Source organism: Salminus brasiliensis, chromosome 14 (genome assembly GCF_030463535.1).
Source record: "Salminus brasiliensis chromosome 14, fSalBra1.hap2, whole genome shotgun sequence".
Taxonomy (NCBI): Eukaryota; Metazoa; Chordata; class Actinopteri; order Characiformes; family Bryconidae; genus Salminus; species Salminus brasiliensis.
The window spans coordinates 33823739-33844478 of record NC_132891.1 but is presented as its reverse complement, the minus strand read 5'-3'; the positions used below and the strand labels follow the sequence as shown (position 1 = coordinate 33844478).

At 42.5% G+C, this 20740-nt stretch overlaps 1 protein-coding gene across 1 annotated transcript; it reads left to right on the top strand.

Moving 5' to 3' along the window:
- Positions 1 to 226: 226 nt before the first annotated feature.
- LOC140577285 (fibronectin type III domain-containing protein 7) lies at positions 227 to 12555 on the top strand. Its single transcript, XM_072697186.1, has 14 exons — positions 227 to 280; positions 428 to 440; positions 800 to 1063; positions 1515 to 1775; positions 5379 to 5636; positions 5732 to 5980; positions 6646 to 6900; positions 7378 to 7635; positions 8153 to 8410; positions 8581 to 8835; positions 9664 to 9927; positions 10209 to 10238; positions 10500 to 10537; positions 11849 to 12555. The coding sequence occupies exons 1-13, from the start codon at positions 227 to 229 to the stop codon at positions 10529 to 10531; spliced, it is 2451 nt and encodes an 816-aa protein (XP_072553287.1). The 3' UTR covers positions 10532 to 10537; positions 11849 to 12555.
- Positions 12556 to 20740: the final 8185 nt, after the last annotated feature.

Below are 20740 nucleotides of genomic sequence, written 5' to 3'. Positions count from 1 at the left end.
TAAAGCATCCCTACCTGGGTGGGAATTCCCCTCAGTCCCCCAGCTCCCACCTGCCTATAGGCCTCCACCTCTGATTGGCTGGCTCCTCTAAGTGGGCGGGTAGAGCTTCAGGTATTTCAACTAAGCAGCAAGAAAAAAGTAAATGTACACTAAAGCATAAGACAAGAGGATAGCAGCAGCTTTGATAACAGAACCAGGATTTCATATTCAGGCCGAGGACAAGAAGATGGACCTTGGTGGGATGAAGTTGTGGGTGTTTTTACTTGGAGTGGTTTTACAGGTAAGCTCAGCTTGATGAATATGGTGGAGATTGACTGAGTGCTAAATGTGTAGGGCAACAATTACATTGAAATGAATACAGTTAGATGTGAAGCTGGATGTCCTCAAAGTTCTCAAATACACTGTGTTTGTTCTCTTGTCTTCACAGAATGCTGTACAAGGTAATATCTCTGGGACAAAATGACATCTGTGTGAGAGCATTTTTTTAAGGTCAAAAACTTCAGTTTGCTGGTTTACTGATATAGATGTTTCCTCTATGTTCTTAAAATGTGAAAACCCTGTATCTGAGTTGGGGGGAAAATCAACAAATACAGTTACAGTAAAAAAAAAAAAAATATATATATATATATATATATAACCACAGTAAAATATATATAACCACAAATATATATATATATATATATATATATATATATATATATATATATTATAATAATATAGATTATTCATTTATCAATTGAAGTCTTCTGGTCCAGTTAAGCTCCCTCTTTCCTGTCCTTTCCTGTGGTCATCTCTTTAGGAAGCCCTCTAACCATCAGCATCTACACGGTCACCTCGAAAAGCGCCGTGCTCCGCTGGAGCAGCTACTCTGGTTCGTCCTCCTACAGGGTCACCGCGTTCCCCCGCAACTCTCCAGAGCCACTCGTCTTCAGCAGCTTCAGCCAGAACACCGTGATGGGCTCCATCAACTCCCTCTCGCCCAACATCGCCTATACCTTTCAGGTGGAAGCTCTGGACGGCGCCATGACCGCTCTGGCTCAGGCTAGGGTGGATGGATCTACTGGTACGTCCTGCTAATTACGTTTTTTTTTTACTAACTTTATGGCAATTAAAGATGTTTGGCGTACCCTGAGAACATTGTTAAGGTTTATTATAGGTGTCATGGTTGTGATGTCACAAACATGAGATATACCTATAGCCTACAGGAGTTAACCCGTCCACCCACCCAGACATGTTGTGGTAAGTGGTGTTGCTACTGCAGGTTAGATAAGCGGTTAGTTTATTTTTGGATTTCAGGCAAAACGTCACAGATTGTTCCAGGTTTTAGCTTGGACTGCTTTTTTAACAAGGTCTAGCCATTCAGAACAGAGGTCATTTCCATATTTAGGTCATTCCCGTATTTAGTAACAGTCACTGCTAAGCATGCACTATGTAGGAATCAGTCTTCATCTCTTAAACACCAGCATTTTTGCACTGTTGACTGTAATCAACGTCTTCACGTGGTCCATATTCAGCTCCTGACATCCCAACCATCAAGTCGGCCTCCTCCAAACAGAGCCAGAACATGACGGTGGAGTTTGCAGAGGTCCCAGGTGCTTCCTCCTACATTCTCCGGGCCGAGACCAGTGATGGCTCCTTCTTCTCCGAGACCTCCGTGCCAAGCTCTCCTGGAACTGTCGTGGGCCTGGAGCCCTACACCGACTACACACTCAGCGTCATGTCCGTCAACAGTGCCGGCAGGAGCCAGCCGTCCGACTTTGTCCAGGCAAAGACAGGTACCTTCCTGTTCCGTCCACACTTCAAAGACCACCGTCCCCTCAATGAGTGGTTAGAAACCGACTTCTCAATAACTACAAATCTAGAGATAACTTCAAATCTTTGTGATAAAAGTTGCACAGCGATCCCAAATGTAGCCTCTTTAGTTCTGCAGTGGCTAATGTAGCAATAGAAATTGTGTAACCGTATGTCTACACCATCACACTGTTGCTTCAAGTTGCAACATAGTTATTTTTATAAACAGCTACAAAACAACAGACAGAAGAGGAACACCGTGCTACGTACTTTTACCTCACTAGCACGCGCTAACAAGCGGTCAGTTATTATAGATGTAGTATTAGCTAAGGCTTTTGTGTTAAAGGTTACACAGCTATCATTAGTTCTGCAGTGAAGCTACAAGGCTAACGTAGCTAAATCGCAACAGTGCAATAGTCTATAATAGTCTACACCATCACACTCTTGCTTCAAGTTGCACAGGTCAATTTATCCCACTTTTAGTGAAATAAAATACTTATTTTTATAAACAGGTACAAAACAACAGACTTTACTCGAGAGGAACACAGTGCTACGTACTTTTACCTCACTAGCACGCGCTAACAAGCGGTCAGTTATTATAGATGTAGTATTAGCTAAGGCTTTTGTGTTAAAGGTTACACAGCTATCATTAGTTCTGCAGTGAAGCTACAAGGCTAACGTAGCTAAATCGCAACAGTGCAATAGTCTATAATAGTCTACACCATCACACTCTTGCTTCAAGTTGCACAGGTCAATTTATCCCACTTTTAGTGAAATAAAATACTTATTTTTATAAACAGGTACAAAACAACAGACTTTACTCGAGAGGAACACAGTGCTACGTACTTTTACCTCAGTGAGCGCTAACACGCGCTAACAAGCGGTTAGAAACCAAGCTCTCAGTAACTACAGATGTAGTATTAGCTAAGGCTTTTGTGTTAAAAAAAGTAAGATCTCGCCTTAAACTTTATTCTTGCAAGAAAATCACCTTTGAAAACAATATTTAAATATAGCTAAACTCTGTAATCTCGTAACTGGGGACGGCCATTGTTAGGGGATTAACTGCTGGCTAACTAGCATTAGCAATTGTGTAAACTGTATGTCTAATCATCACACGCTCGCTTTTCTTACAGAAATATATACATATATATATATATATATATATAAAATTTGGAAATGGGTACAAAAGTGTGTAGACTTTATTCAAGAGTAACACTGTGCTATGTACTTTTACCTCACTGAGCGCTAACACTTGCTAACACTTGCTAACACTTGCTAACGAGCCGTCAGAAACCAAGTTCTCAAAACCTATAAATGTAATCTTAGCTAAATTCTTTGTGATAAAAGTAAACTACAAAATAGTCAGATTTGCCTTCTTTGCAGTTGAGCTACAATGCTAATGTGGCTAACTAGCACTACAAACTGTGAAAACTGAATGTCTTAATCATTATACGCTCGCTTCAGGTCAATTTCTTGAATATTTTTAAGGCATACGATCTCGAAAGATGTTCAAAAGTCGCTAACAAGCAATTAGAAACAAACTTCACAATAATTATTAATAAGTACAAATGTAGTATTAGCTACGGTTTTTATGTTTGGTTACACAGCTATCCCAAATGTAGTCAGATTAGCCTCTTTAGTTTTGTCTAGGCGCTACAAGGCTAATCTAGCTAGCTAACTAGCACTAGCAATTGTATAAATTGTAATTCTAATCATCACACGCTCGCTTTAGGTTGCATCAAGTCAATTTCTTACAGATTTTTTAAGGCATACGATTTCGAAAGAGGTACAAAAGTGTGTAGTCGCAACACCATGCTACGCAATTTTACCTCAATGAGTGCTAACACTTGCTAACAAGCAAATGGAAACACATTTCACAATAATTATTAATAACTGCAAATGTAGTATTAGCTGAGGTTTTTGTGGTAAAAGTGGCACAACGATCCCAAATGTCGTTGGATTTGCCTTTTTTGCAGTTGAGCTACAAGGCTAATGTAGCAAATTAGCACTAGAAATTGTGAAAACTGAATGACTGAATCATCACACACTTGCTTCAGGTTGGATCGAGCCCATTTCTTACATATTTTTGAATGAGGAACACAGTGCTACATACTTTTACCTCACTGAGTGATAACACGCTAACAAGCAGTTAGAAACCCACATCTCCACAACTTCATAGTTATGGAAAAAGCTATGTAGTTCATAGACCTGCCTCATTAGTATGTCTAAATTCGTAGTTTTTCTGATATTTAAAAATAGCGATAACTGTAGCCTTTGAGAAGAACACCACATCATCGTTTGTATAGCTAGCAGTGTGTCATACAGTGTCAGAAGCCACATAAGCAAGTCATTTTGAGATTACTCCTGTGATGATCCTTCCTGCTCTGTCCACACACCAAAAATGCCCCCCTCACTGACCCCACGACCAAAGAAATGGCCCATTCATGGGGACACACTGTTGGCCATTCTCTAGCCCCTAGGACTGGTGGGTCACCTGATATCCTCACTGAGTTAAAAGCAGGGAAGGATCAGGATATGGCTCATATTTGACCTCAGGGGCTTTTTTTTCTTCTTCACATGGCTGTCGTAATGGGTTCACCCGCAGGGGGCCAGAACGCATCCCCAGGTAACACTATCCGACCTCACACACAATAAGAGGAGCTGAACCGCACGAACATGGCTGCGTTCCTGAGGGGATAGAGCGGAGAGAACACGGCTACGGTTTCGTCACCTTATTAACAGCGGGTCGCTGGGTCTCAGAAGGCTGCCAGGAGGAAGCGATGATCTCAGATCACACAATAGGTCATCTCGAATCAGCGCATGGAGTGACCTATGAAATCATATCGCTCACAATAGGGTTGAATATTGTTTACACCCATGGCATTCAAGCACATAGCGGTGAAAATAGTTCAGGGTCGGGGATAAGCGATTCCAGACCTTTAGGGCCGCAACCTAGAACAGGTTGGTGTTTTCGTACCACGCCTGGTGCTCACTGCTGAGCTCGATGAATTGAATCAGGTGTGTTTGTAGCCTTTATTAGCTTCTGGTAGAGCAGTTTTACAGCCCTTCGTGGCTGGAGACGGCAGGCGGAGTGGCAGCAGGCCATTTAATGAGAGCTGAAGTGGCTGGCTGTGTCCCAAACCACACATTGCTACAGTAAAAAACCCCAAGAGTATACACACACGCCTCTTTTTGAACTGCTGCAGATGCAACATCACCCAGCTCTGGTGCACTGGCTAGCAGACGAATCACACTGAAGTGATACGGGCAGAGAGAGAGATATCTACTCACCCCGAGAGAGTAAGGCCAATTGTGCTCTCTCAGGCTCCGGCTGCTGATGGCCGGACGTGCCTTCTGAGTTGTATATGTGAAGCTGATGATGGTAAAATAGTGGAAAATCTGAAGGGACTATTTTGCCGTACAACACTCAGCATGTGTCCTTCCACCACAAAGGTTAAAGCCAAGATCTTCCCAAACCTATCGCCTAGCAACCATTGCTGTAGGCCCATCTACTGCCATCAAGTCATGTCTTGTGACCTCTCCCTCTCTCTTTTCCTCTTTTTCCCCTGTGCCTGTGTGTTGGTCAGTGCTGGCTGCTCCTCAACTGACCAGCAGCTCCCCCTCTAACAGCAGCATTGAGGTGCAGTGGGCTCCAGTGCCGCACGCCGTGCTCTACAGCCTCAGCATCATCCGTGAGGGCTCGTACCTCCAGAGCCGCCTCAACACCACCAACACCAGTGTCACCATCAGCGAGCTGGAGGCCGGAACCAACTACTGCATCAAAGGAAACGCCTGGAGTCCAGAGAGCGTCCCCGGGGACGACTTCACCGTCTGCCAGATCACACGTGAGAGAAGCACAGCAGTTCTAGCAACTCAGACAGTAACAGTACTGGAGCCTGGAGCATATTGAACCTGTGTGTGTCTGTGTGTGTGTCCACAGGCCCGGCCACTCCACAGTCCATCATGATACAGAGGCTCAGTGATGTGACCGCTGTCTCCATATCGTGGGCTGCTGTGCAGGGGGCGGCTCAGTATACAGTGGTCAGCTTGTCTGGCCTAAACTGTTCATCCAGCTCCAACTCCTGCTCGCTGACCCCGCTGAGCTGCGGACAGGCCCACACCATCTCTGTCACTGCCGTCAACCAGGCCGGACCCAGCCTGCCGTCAGATTCACAACAGTTCATCACATGTGAGTGATTCTGTCACACAATCACACACACAGACTATTATCTCACATTACCATATTCAGACCATGTCACGCAAAAACCCTGTATCTCCAAAATAATCTGATTGCTGAATGCAATCAAATCCTCACAGCAATGCTCCTCCACAATCAGACCAGACAGTTACTCCAACAAAAGCAGGATAAACTAATTAATTATGCTTGATTTCAGAGCATTGCTGTGAAGATTTGATTGCATGTAGCAACACTAGTGAGGTCAGGGTGTTGGATGATCACCACCCCACCTCATCATCTTACATCCAGTATAAAGTACTGGATGGAGCTCCATCCATCATTCCAGAGAACACAGTCCCTCCACTGCTCCACTCAATGCTGGGGGGCTTTACGCCCCTCTAGCCCACGCCTGGCATCAGGCAGCATGGTGCCGATAGGCTATTGTTTACCTGCTCCTATTCTTTTGGCAGTACTTTCTACAGGGACTAGACAAGCTGTGTGTATGTGTGTATGCGTGTGTATGTGTGTGTGTGTGTGCATTTGCACATCTGTGTTAGCAATGGGTGCAACTTAAAGTAGCTGAATGCATTCGTTAGAAAGGGTGTCCACAAATATATAAACACATACCAACACTTACCAACACCTAAGGATCTCTCTCTGTCGCTCTTCTCTTCCAGTCCCGTGTCCTCCAGAGCCCCTGCGCGTGGACGAAATGCCGTCCGGTAACTGTTCGGTCATCTGGAGTTCAGTGTCCTACGTGGATTACTACACGGCCTTCATCAAACGTGACGATGGTACAGAGGAGACGTGTAACTCCACAGGAACGTCCTGTAACTTCCACTGCCACTGCGGATACTCCTACCTCATGAGCGTGTTTGCCAACAACCAGGCCGGATCCAGCCTTCCTGGACCCGTCCTAAACCAGACCACCTGTAAGGACACACACATTGTCTCACCTGAGCACATTAATTACTGTGCTAATTCACTGATATCACCAGTTATCATTGGGCTGTCCTAAACAGCATACTTCTGCCCCCCCCCAGCAAGTGTGATGCATGCTGGCACAGGCACATTTGCTAGCAGATGCATCAGAGCTGGGTACCCGGCGCTTTCCTCTGAACGTGTTGGTTGCTCATGTGTCGGAGGAGGCATGTGTCAGTCCTCACCTTCTCAGTGTACTAACAAGTGTGTTGAGTAACATGGTTATGTAAAATAAAAAATATTGTATATAAAAACAAATAAAAATATTATATATATATATATATATATATATATATATATATATATATATATATATATATATATTATTATTATTATTAACATAATATATATGTTATTGCAATGGACACTGCCTCAGAGTGGAAAATCCATTTGCCACACACCTCATTTTCTTGTCTATCCCATTCCAGTACCGTGCTGTCCAGGGAACATGTCAGTGTCCAGTCTGTCATGGGAGTCAGTGATGATCTCGTGGATGGTGGAACGGGGGGCCGATGTATATGAGACTCGGGCGGTGGATGCTGATGGGACGCTGGTGTGTAACGACACTGCGCCTGTGTGTGTGCTGTCTGACCTTACCTGCAACACCAGATACAGCCTGCAGGTGTCTGCCTGTAACGACCCACGTGGATGCAACAGAACCTGTAGCCCACAGACATACCTAACAGGTAGTATACGGACATGCTCGTACCTTGTCAGGACATGGGGGCATACATATGCATAATATACATCTCTAAGTACCATATGTCCCATATATGCAGTATTATGTGTATGTAAGTAGATGTATATATTCCACTTATATACAGTATTATGTATATATATATATATATATAATAGTATATATGCCCCATATATAAAGTATTATGTACACTGTATGTATAGTAAGTAGGTGTATATAATAGTATGTATGCCCCTATATACAGTATTATGTGTAAGTATATATATAAATAATATACATAATACTGTACATATGGGACATGTGCTATTATATATATATATATATATATATATATATATTATTATATAAAAACAAATAATATATATATATATAAAAGTAATATATATGTCCCCTACATACATAGTATTATGTGAATGTAAATACCTATATGTAATCATATGTCCCATTTATACAGTCATATGTACTCTCTCTCTCTCTCTCTCTCTTTCTCTCTCTCTCTCTCTCAGCTCCCTGTATGCCAGAGAACGTTCAGGTAACTCAGAGTAACTCCAGCTCCATTAACATCACCTGGACATCTGATAACTCCGCTGCTAACTACTCGGTCAGCGTGATCAGCTCAGTGGGTCGAACCCTCACCTGTCAGACAGATGGTATGTCCTGTGCTGTGACAGGAGTGCCCTGTGGCACCTCCTACAGGATCACTGCCATCGCCTCCACCACAGCTGGACTCAGCATGCCCAGTTACAGCGTGCCCTTCGAGACGGGTAATGTATCCTTGGTAACAGTGTCCACGCATTGGTCATTAAAGGGAAATTCTACTGATTTTTCTAATTTTCTGCACAACTCAACCACTGAGGTGTCAACAGTCAGTCAGGAGTCTGTCTCAGCTATGCACTGTGAATCTGGCTCTGCTGTTTCTTTTGTCCTCCTGCAGCGCCGTGCTGTCCAGACAGCCTGATTGTGGTTCAGATGACCCAGGCCATGAGCAACATCAGCTGGTCAGCAGCTCGGGGAGCTCAGTCCTTCATAGCTTCTCTGACCTCTCCGCGGGGTTCCGCCCAGTGCCACACCATACAGTCCACGTGTCTGATGGGCTGCATCACCTGCGGAACAAACTACACTGTCGCACTGGAGGCAATCAGTCCTACTGGACACAAGGCGGAGTGCACTTACCACGGCTTCTCCACCAGTCAGTTATGATATTATACTACTATTACTACTTAATACGACTGCTACTACTTCTACTACTACCACCAATAGTACTACTGCCACTAATACTACTACCACTATTATTACTATTATTACTACCATAGCTATTAATACTAATACTAATACTAATACTAAGAACTACTAGTAGCTCTTCTATTATTAATACTAATACTATTTCTACTACCACTATTACTACTACTGCTATCAATACTGCTGCTACTACTCTACTACTAACAATACGACTACTACTACTACTACTACTACTACCAGTAGTAGTACTTCTACTACTGCTATAAATAATGAAACTAATGATAGTGATAGTAATAATTTGTATTTTTTGTAATAATTTTTATTTGTATTATTTGTAGTAGTAGGATACAGAACACCAATAATAACTACAAAATCAGTAATAATAATAATAATAATAATAATATTAACAAACAAATAAATAAATATATTAAGCAGTATAGACAACTTTGTAAAAATAGAAAACAATCTAAAATACTATTATTTCTAAATTACAATTAATATTATATATATATATATATATATATATATATATATATATATATAGTAAATTAAGATAATCCAATTATTTACACTAAAGTTTAAATTGCTTACATTTCTACTTTTATATAAATTTCAAATTAAACAATTTAGCAATAAAAATGTAATGTATTAATGGGGTGAGTCCTTATTGAGCTGCAGTGCATGCTGTAGATACGATGGTCTTGAAGGACTACCATGCAGTCTGTGCTGTGTCCTTTTTTAAAAGCAAATAATGATGGTCCCCTCTTTCTGTGTCCAGGTGAGTGCTGTCCTTCAGGGATCCGTCTCTTCAAGCGCTCCAATAACACCTTGCGTGTGCAATGGAGGTCCAGTGGCCCCCTCAGTAACTACACAGTCCAGGTCACAGGCAGGGGCACCAGTCACACTTGCAGCCCCCAGCAACCTGGTGAGAACACCTGTGACATCTCTGAGGTCACCTGCGGCACCGTTTACTCGGTGGTGGTTGCACCGGTCGACCAGAATGGAGCCGTGGTCCAGTTCTGTTCCAGCAGGATGTACTCTGGTATGAAATTCATCATTTTCTTACTACTTAAAGTTTTAAAGTCTCCTATTACCATTTCTTAAACCTCCGAACACTCCAAGGCTTATTACACACTAAGGTGTATTACTCAGTAACTACGGGGACCTCTGTATTAACTGGTGGGGCTGTTCACTGCTAATAGAAGTTTATAATGACACTTTCTGGCCACTGGCGGTCGATAGGCTTTTTAAGGGGTCAATGCCATTATTGTTTTGGTTTGAGTTAAAGGTACATTTGTGGTTTTTTCTCTCACTATTTTGCAGTGTTTTGCTCTGGCAGTGATGTTGGAATGGGTAAGTGTCTGAACAATGAGCTTAACGACATGCTAATACTCATTTAAATACATAAGCAAAGCTAAATTTATCATTTCTGAAACCAATTAAAATAACAGGACAATTTTTTATGTGAATTCGGTCCTATTTAATGTGATTTATTAAGCTGCGAATATATTTTAAGCTGATTATTCAAGGCAAATAACAACTCAATAAGTGTGGATGGTGATAATAAAGACTGAATACCTCGGTTTACAGTGAGCCGTCTCTCTTCTTTTCCAGTTCTCTATCGAGGGAAGAGAAGTGTGGATTAGCAAACGGTACGTATGGGATACAGCAACACAACAACAAAGCCAACAATACAGAGCCACTTTAAACACTGAACAATTTGGCCTCAAATACAAGGAAAAGGCTCAATAAACAGAGCTTTTGTGCACCACTGTATCTGATCACATCTACATTCACGCAAACAGGGTTAAGTGCCTTCGTGAAAGGAGCAATAAACCAGGTCATGTCATGTGATATGAAAAGATGCATAGTATTGGTCTATCTGTTTTTCCATCAAGGCTCCGGAGGTTTCTATTGACGAGTACCTTTATGTTAGACTATAGGTGGAAAGCCTACACAGTGCCGAAATTACCGGGTCACACAGCAGCTGTCAAAAGGTTGGACACACCTGCACGATTTTGATCTAGAGAGAGGTTCTGTGCATAAATGCTTGCAATTAGTTTTTATATGTAAAATATAAGTGTGTGTGTCTGGTCGGTGTCATGCTAAACAACAGGAGAAGCAAAACACCTGCTTAACTTTCAATGGAAGTCAATGTAAAAAGATTTTAGCTCAAGTCATTTTGGAGCATTGCTATTGGTCCGTTCACCATGACATCTGGACACAATGTAAAGAACAGCTGCCAGATTCACATCGGCAACGCTTTACAGATATGTTGTACATCAGTAACCTTACCAAACAGAGATTAAAGGGTTCTATGACTTGAGTAGTGAAACCTCTATGGCTATTTGGACCCTTTATAGAACCATTTTTAAAAGGTTCTACAGGAAAACACCTTGCTGTTGTGCAAAAACACAATATTTAGACAGTAGTTCTTCATGTTCTGTCATGAATTTTATAACAAATGACCAATAGAAGTCCTCAAATATCACTTGAAATTAGATCTATTTATGTAAAGTTGACATTTAGGAGATACAAGTTTTTTTTGACAGTATAGCACTTTTTACAATGAATGTTGTCACAAAGCAGCTCTAGAGGGATCCGGGTCTGAGCCTCTTTTGAGGAAGCCAGTGGCCAGGAAAAACTCCCTCAGATCGAGAGGAAGAAACCTTGAGAGGAACCAAGGCTCGAAACCTCTGTCCCACACAGGATAGCACAACAGTGAATTAGTGAATTAGGAGCTGTGTCAGATGTGCCTTCAAGCCATAAGTGATGAGAATGTGAGTGAAATGTAAAAGTCCATGCAAGTAAACGATCACATGCACAGCTCACATGCAGTGAGGCGGTGATGAATCAGTGTGAGCAGCAGGCAGCAGGGTAGTGGAGGGCCAGGTCTGGCAGAGTACCGGTGAAAATATGCATATAATATAATGAACCTACCTGTTTTTGCTTTTGTTTTTTAGGCCTCGAATGAAATCCTTTAAAACAGCACGCCTGCACTCTTCTGCATACCATCCCCCAGACCCAGAGAGCAACCCTTGATGAACCTCCATAAACCAACGCAGAATCACTCACTATTCAACTGTTCAAGCAATTTTCTCTAAATACCACAAGGAAACTTAGAGCAAGGTGTTAAAACGAACTCCTGTAAGAATGAAAAAGGTCTGTTTGTAAAAAAAAAATAATATGATACGATCCATAAGAAGTGTAAACTGGGCCGCACAAGATTTGCCTTCGAGTTCAACATAAACATTTAACACAAATAAGCCACTGGTCGAAAAGAAGCGTTTACTGAACATATCACAGAATTCAGGGATCCCCAAACCCTCTCAGGGAGAATGACCAAAAGCCGTTCCACACATGCACTCTGGGATGCCCCGTTATTGTGTTTATTCGATTTGCTGTCATTGTAAAACTGATCTGTGTGAGGAACTGTGCTCATATGAAAGTATGTTGGGAATGTTCCCTGCTTCCCTGATTAAACCATTGGTGTTCATTACTTTTTTAAAACACAAATTTAATGAGAAGACATCCGAACAGTCAAAAGATCCCACTGTGTTGCCCTTAAGCAGAAATACACGTCTATGTTTTAGCCATGCTGTATGTTTAGGAAGTAACTTGAAATAAATTAAATTAAAAAATCCAGACATGCAGAATAAGCCCCATATGTTTTGTGCCTCCAAGGGAAGCAAATCCATCGTTTTTGCTCAAAAATATAATTTGTTTAAATTTCCAACTTCCTTTGGATGTAATTAAAAAGATACATTTATTCAACAATGAATCTTTATATCAATTTTAAAGATAAATATTATACATTTCTGAATATTGTCCACAGATTAAATAAAGTCCCTGCATTATTGGTGTGTCTCTTTTCTTTCTCCTCCATAGAAATAAAAAAATTAGATGAAAAAAAATGAGAAAATTGTGATTCTTAAATTGGGCTTCAGAGCTTCTGCACTACCCACTAACTATTAAAAAAATAAGACAACCCTGTTATCCAGCCCTGCTTGTGACTTCCCACATAAATACAACTAAGTCATGGCCACGACTTAAGGCGCAAGGAATGGGAATGAGATAAATAAGTTGTGGCCATGACTTAGTAAGGCGTGGGAACAAGATGTTAAGTCATGGCCACAACTTAATTATCTCATTCTCATGCCTTACTTAGCTGTATACAGGACTTAGGATATTGTGCCTGTGTCTTTTATTCATGTGGGCGGGGCTCCATACCCTGTCTTGTTTTAAAAGTGCTTCCCATGTCTGGGAACATTGACTTCAACACATGGTTCAGATTTGGCTCCCCATCCTACATCACAGGGGGTCACATTACAATTATGATGCCCCCTATCTAAGTATCTCCACCCTCAGTTTGAGGAAAATCTTAGAAAAGAGGCGGGATTTATTATGATCCATTTAGCATTAGGTGGAAGGTGGGAGCTAAGCTCTTTTGTGGGCCAGTTAAAAACGGTACAGCGCCCCCTAGTCACAGTGGATAAAGTGCATTTGATTGATGCCAATGTCCATGTGTGCTAGCCGGTTCATCAAAGGGACTGGCTACAGTTGGCTTATTGCCCTGAAAGGTGCTAGTTGCAGGTCTTTTTAGCATTAGCATTAACATGAGCTTTCTGAGCTAATGGTGTGCTAATAGCTCAGAAACCTGTTGCCAATCAATTTTTGGTTCAGAACCAAGCTTACGCACCAGTTTACGAACTCCTGTTTGGATTTTGCTCAGTGAAGTTTCAGGAACCCTACTGGATTATCCAGCCTTAGCTTGACACGCTATGCTAGCGTTAATTTCAGTCGACTCACTGGATCGATCAGTCTGATCCATCCTCAAGAGCCATCATTTGTTGGCAGGAGTTCTGGATCCTGACATTCTGAATGCTGATAAAGTGTTCATCACAGGGTGTTCAACAAATTAGGCTTTTTCAGATTAGTCACATTTTTTAAAGCCCAAAGTCCAACAGGAGAAGAGCTGAGGAACATTTTTACCGGAGGGTTATCTGTATAACTAAGAAATCATGCTTTGTGCAATAACGTTTAAAAGGTCATTTCTGACATGGAAAGCTCTAGGTCTTCGCTACGGATCTGTAAGTACCTCTGAACATAATATGAAATAAAAAGAGAATCTGGATGTTTTATATTTGTCATGCCCAACTGCAGGCTAACCATCCATGAGTGTGGCCTCCTCTCTGACTCCCTTACATGGAGGGCTGTGGAGTTGCCAGGTTGGAAAATATACAGATGATTGGGGCAGTTGGACAGTCATGCCACCCAGGAGTTGAGAAATCACACAATGCAGAAATCCCATAATATCTAAAATGTTTAATGACGACATTATTAATCTTAAACATTGGAGTAAATGACAGGTAAATATAGATAACTGTGACATGAGCTGTCTTGGAGCTCTACAAAAAAAAGCAAAAGTATATATATATACTACATTCTCAAAAGCTTGTTAGTATTACTAATTAGTTAGCATTACTGCAATTGGGACGCACCCAAGGATTTCACACCCAAACACAAAACACCTGCAGCTTATAAATGAGTCCCAGTGAGTCTGAGATAGACCACAGGTCTGATAGGGTGGACCTTGGAGGAGCCTGGCTAACACACACAGAACAGAGCGTATGGCCGAGCCATGTGAAGTACCAGGCAGGACCAGGAGAGGGAGCCAGTGACACAATGCTTGATGTGGGAGCATTAGGAAGCCTACATTGCTTCTTCCATTCAAACATGGCAGAATAGTGAGAAAATATGGTAGGTGACAGGAAGTGAAAGCTTCCCTGGCCAGGTTGTGAAGCTGATGGCACGATGTCAGACCGAGCTAACATAACATAGGTTTAAGGAAGGCCTTAAAGCTACAGGACTACATGGTTACATGCTACTTGTTGGTTTGAATAACAGGTACAGAAGGTGAACTACAAGCTGGACATTTATGGCATGGATGTACAAAGTCAGAGGCAAGGCTCTTCATCTGAAAGCAACCTCGCGAACCATTTCCCTGCAAGAATACTAAGAATTACATGCCTTCACTACATCCTGAGTGGTCCATAAAGAGGTACCAGCTCATGTTATCAAAGGGTAGGGCAAGTAGGCCTGGGCGATATGGTCAAAATACTGGATCACGATATTTAAAGACACAATATTTATCACAAAACATGTAAATCACAGACTAGAAACATCAGATTCTTATAAACTACTATTCAGATCCTCTCCTGTACTGAATACAGTGATTTATACTCAACATCTGCTGCTCCTCATCTAATGAACCCAGTCTAATTACACTGTTAGTAATGAAACCTGCAGCTGATCAGTGTTTATTAAGCACTAACACTCTCCTCCATATGCTTAGAGAAGCGTATAGTTATCACCATAACAAAATTTATCACGATCCGATAAAATATCGTCATATTGCCCAACTCTAGTTCCTGTACCTTTTAAGAAGATCAGACCCTTCTGAGACCAGTTTGTCTTTCTTTTCTGAATGGATGGAATCATGACCAAAGGTGGGATGGTGGCAACGGGAAATGTTTGGCATCAATGATTTAATATCCTGTTAAATCCGGAGTAAAGCTCCAGCTCCCAGCTGGTTTTAAACCAGCAACCCTGGCAATGGAGGCCCAACACCTTACTACTGCACCACCAGCAAGCACAGGCAACTGGTGGAGCTGCACCCCTTAAAACAATGAAATAAAAAAGACAGGAAAACCAAACAAGGGAGACGCCAAGACACAGAAGGATAGTTAGCACTAAACAACTGATGGAAAACAAACGCACCTTTCTCTCTGGAGAGGGAACTAACTGAAGTAACCCTTAAAACAAAGGAACTGAGGTTTAGCGCTTCACTCAAACTCCTCAGCTGTGCTCTCTTCAGCTTCTTTCTTTTGCAATCCTGTTATCTTGTTTTGCAACTTGTCTTGTTTTCTTCTTTCAAGACTTTTCTCCTTCCTTTTTCAAACTATTTCCTTTTCAGCCTGTTTTCTTTCCTCTTTTCAAACATCTCTCATTCTTTCACTTCTTTGTACTGTACTGTACCCTACCCTACCATACCCTACCCTACATTACCCTACCCTACCCTATCATACCCTACCCTAACCTACCCTACCATACCCTACCCTACATTACCCTACCCTACCCTATCATACCCTACCCTACCCTAACCTATCATACCCTACCCTATCATACCCTACCCTACCCTACATTACCCTACCCTAACCTACCCTACCCTATCATACCCTGCCCTATCATACCCTACCCTATCATACCCTGCCCTATCATACCCTACCCTACCATATCCTACCCTACCCTACCCTACCCTACCCTATCATACCCTACCCTAACCTACCCTACCCTATCATACCCTGCCCTATCATACCCTACCCTACCATATCCTACCCTACCCTACCCTACCCTACCCTAACCTATCATACCCTACCATATCCTACCCTACCCTACCATACCCTACCTTACCATACCATACCCTACCCTACATTACCCTACGCTACGCTACCCTACCATACTATACTATACCCTACCCTACCCTACCCTACCGGTCCCCCCTGACCCATGACCGAAAAGTGCTGTTTGTCACATCCTTAAATGCTGTGACCACCAGGTGTGTCTTGTTTGCACTAGGATCTCTGGGGATTGGAGTTCCCCTGGGTAACTGTGCCTCGCCGCTGTCGCCCTCTGCTGGTAGGAGGCGGCAGACACTGACCCCTTACAGGTAACTGTGACATGAGCTTTCCTGGAGCTCTAAAATAAATAAATAAATAAAACTAAGCAAAAGGCTCTAAAAACAGAAAACTCCACTAAACTGCGAAACTGAGCCGGACTTGAGTGAAAGACCACACCTCAAAACGTGAGATACACGCAAAGGCCTTCAGAAGTACAGAGGGTGTGTTCTACAATTGTGTACTACACACTATTACTCCCCCCTAATCTTGACAGGTTAGTTCACAAAACAAGTGATGAAGCGTTACCATGCCAACATACGTCACTGCAAGTTGTCCTGCCACCGTTGCCACTACATTTGCATCATTTTTGTCATCAAAGATTTAGTGTCCTGTTTCAACAGACTTCTGGTTGATCAAGCCAGAAACATCCCTCATCTACTACAGCAATGGCCTTCAACCTGCTCCGGAAGAGCTACCTTCCAGCAGACTTTGGATCCGACCCTAATCGGATCACCTCACCTGGTCCAACTTATGACAACTCCAACTTCTGAAGTCTTTAACTGGCTGGATTGGGAGTGTCAGGTTCAGGTTGGAGCTTAACCTTGCTGGAAGGTAGCTCTCCAGAAGGAGGGTGAATGAACTGTACTCTTGAAATAATGGTGCTTCAAAGGGTTCCTTAAGCAATTCCATAAAATGAGCCATTTTTGGTTCTCTAACAGCTCTGACCTGTCAAGGCATGGAGTCAGGAGTTAGCAGCAGATCCTAAGGAAGTCCTGTAAGATGTGAGGTGGGGCCTCCATGAGCATCAGTGAGCCTTAGGTGTCCATTACCCTGTCGTCGGTTTACCGGTTGTGTTTTCTTGCAGCACTGTTGGAAGGTACTGACCACTGCATACCAGGAACACCCCACTGCATACCAGGAACACCTGTTGCCTGATGTTTTGGAGATGTTCTGACCCAGTCGTCTAGCCGCCACAATCTGGTTCTCGTCGGAGTGACTTTGCTTTAAAACCTCCATCACCTTCAAGAACTGACTGTTTACCCACTGCCTAATATGTAGATGCCACTGGAACCAGATAATCAATGTTATTGACTTCACCTGTCAGTGGGTTTAATGTAATAAAGCATAATATTAATATAATTTATTATATAAAACATTGTTTGAATGTAACGTAACTTATTTTCACTAGCGAACCCTTGAAGAACCTTTTTTTTAGGGTGTGGTACTGAAAGGCACTGTGAAACTGGTGCTCTCTGTATACCCATTCTTACTGTAAATTGAACTCGTTCACAGATCATCTCAGAAAAGTGGAATTTCTGAAGATGGAATCAGCTCCAGTCTTCTTGTAACACATCCATGGAGAAGGGTAAGTGGGCCAGTGAGAAAAAAGGAAGTAAAGTGTATCCTATTCACTGCTCACAAAGCTCTCGTGTCGTGTAAAGTAGCTCACTCCCATTATCCTACATCAACTTTATCTGAATGACAGCCTATATGCAGGCTTTTGTTTGGGGGTGTATCGCATCGCCTCTTTTGTAGCCGGGACGATAAACGCAATCACGTTTCCCAGTCTACTCGACTGGCTCGAGGAAGAAATGTGAACACGTCGAGTCAAAGCCTTTACCTGTTTGTTCGCTTGACCTCATTAATGAACGCAAAGGGTTAGCTTTATAGCCTTCAGTGGAAACTATCGGTTTGTTTCCAGATGGTCTAGATCATCACGCTGATATTTATTCAGGTCAGGCATTTTCAAAGGCTACACAGAACTCAGGGACAACTGTGTTTGTCAACTTTCAAGGTGTTTTAAATGGTTCTATGAAGGAAGCCATAGAGGAACCAGTTTGGTTCCATAAGAGATGTAATAGAGATGTGTGAGCTTTAAAAGGTTCTTCATGCAACCACAACTAATTCTTCTAAGGGGTTCTTTGAGGCACCTTTATTGTTTATTTATTTATTCATCCTTAATTTGTACATTTTCCCAATCCACTCGTTGCTCCTGACACTGAGAGGGCGAGGTTTGATGGTGCTGGTCGGCACAGGCGTCTGCTAGACGGTGCATCAGAGCTAGGTAGCAGAGCGCCGGGTACCTAGCTCTGATGCACCGGCTAGTAGACGCCTGTGCCGGCCAGCATCATACTGAAGTAATGTGGGGAGAAAGACAGTGAGCCATCTACCCACCCAGGCCAGTTGTGCTCTCTCAGGCTCTCTCAGCATGATGAAGCACCCTTATTTTAAGAGTACAGGGGTATAACGGAACATGCGTTCATACAGAACCGTCATGGCTCTACAGATGAAGCCTCCATGCACAATGCCAAGCTGTTTGCATGGCACTGTGGGAATTGTAGTGGATTTGGGAGTATTTTCATGGTACCTTGGTAACATGGGAGTTTTGTTGTCTCTCCTGTCCCCTACTCACTTCACACCTGAACGCACCCCAGACTCCCAAACCAGATCTGAATCCGATCACTCAAACTACTTCAGGAGGTCCCGCATTATAGCAGAGTAAACACATCCACCTCTCCAAGACGCAGTCCACAACCCGAACTTCTCCCAGTACAACCCAAACACCAGTAATACTTGCCATGAAATGATTCATGATGATGATTCTGCCCTATATAGCGATATGATTTGACTACCTAGTGTAAACGCATATGGCTAAAATCTGATCAGGATGCAATCCAGATATGAGTCACATGACAATTTCATTTGTAATAAGTATTTTTTCCCCTAATTTTCTCCTCAATTTAACTCAACCACTCACTAGGACTCCCCTAACACTTGCAATGCTCCTGACACTAGAAAGGGGAAGAAGCAGCACATGCCTCCCCCGGGATAAATGTGAATTAAGCCGCTGCCTCTTTAATTTGCAGCCTGTGCAGCATCACTAGGCAGCCAACGCGTTCAGAGGAAAGAGACGGATCCCAAGCTCTGATCCATCAACCAACAGATGTGACGAACTCTCAAATTTCTGTATATTTCACTCTATATTTGACCTCCAGCTTACAGGAGTTTGGTCTCTCCTCGTTCATAGAGACAGAAGCCTGGTCTCATATGACTGGAAGTAACTGGTTGCAAAGAACAGCTGTGCTCTCTCAGGCTCCGGCTTCGAACTTTCCTAGTTAACGCAACTGCTTATTTAAGAAAACATATGTGAGTTACATCCATAAAGTAAGCAAACTCAACAAGTCAGCGCTCTATTATATAATACAGCTTCAAGCTAGAAAAGTGCCAAAAGGATGAATCAGCCTATCACACAGTTACTGAGTCAGAAATACCACAGCGCTTGCCCCCAATTTCCTCGCCCTTATTCACTATGGATAAAAATTGCCCTTTGTCTGAGCAGCGGGTAGAGTTTCCGTATCCACTTTCCTGCTCACTTCCTTTCTCTCTTATGCTCTGTCAGGAACTAGGATAGTGATATTCTTTTATACTGCAACAATAAAAGGGCCTCTTCAGACTAACCACCAGTTGCTATAGGGTAAAATATGGGTGTTTATATTCATGCGACACAGGAAAGGCTAAAAATATAATATGAACAGTAGGGCCATGTCAGAAAGCCATTCACTAGTTGACATGTAAACTCACCTGGTCTTCCACTGATACACACTAGCATTATTATCCATTCTGCTAGTTGACCCAGATTCCAGCGGCCTCCCCATCGCTTGCAGGCAACCCCTCCGAAATCATCTCCTTCTGCTTTTATTTGTAAAGAAAAAGAGGAAAAGACAAGAAAGAAGGAATTGAGGCATCATGCGGACACTTGGTGGACAATACCCTGGTCTTCAGACACTCGTTCAGCAGTACCGTTGGTGGTGTCCACCAATCCACTTATATTAGGCCAAGCCTCAGAACGGCTCAGTTACATTGGTGTATGTACAGTATACGGTTCCATCTACAAGAGCAGGTTTTGGGGGGTTCTTGTGAAAGAACCGATTACACTGACTTCTTCCTCATGGAACCAAACATGGTTCTTCTATGGCATCATTCAAAGAACCCTTTGTAGCTCCTTTATTTTAAAGAGTGTACATCTCTTTTGTTGTCATAAACTACATTTACAGTGTTTTTTTTTCCCTCTTCTGCTGCTTCTTTTATCCCACCCACATTATCTAAGGTTCCCAGCATACCTCTGGGATGAAAAGACAGAGACTGGGATGTTTTACACAACACTGTTTCTAGGTT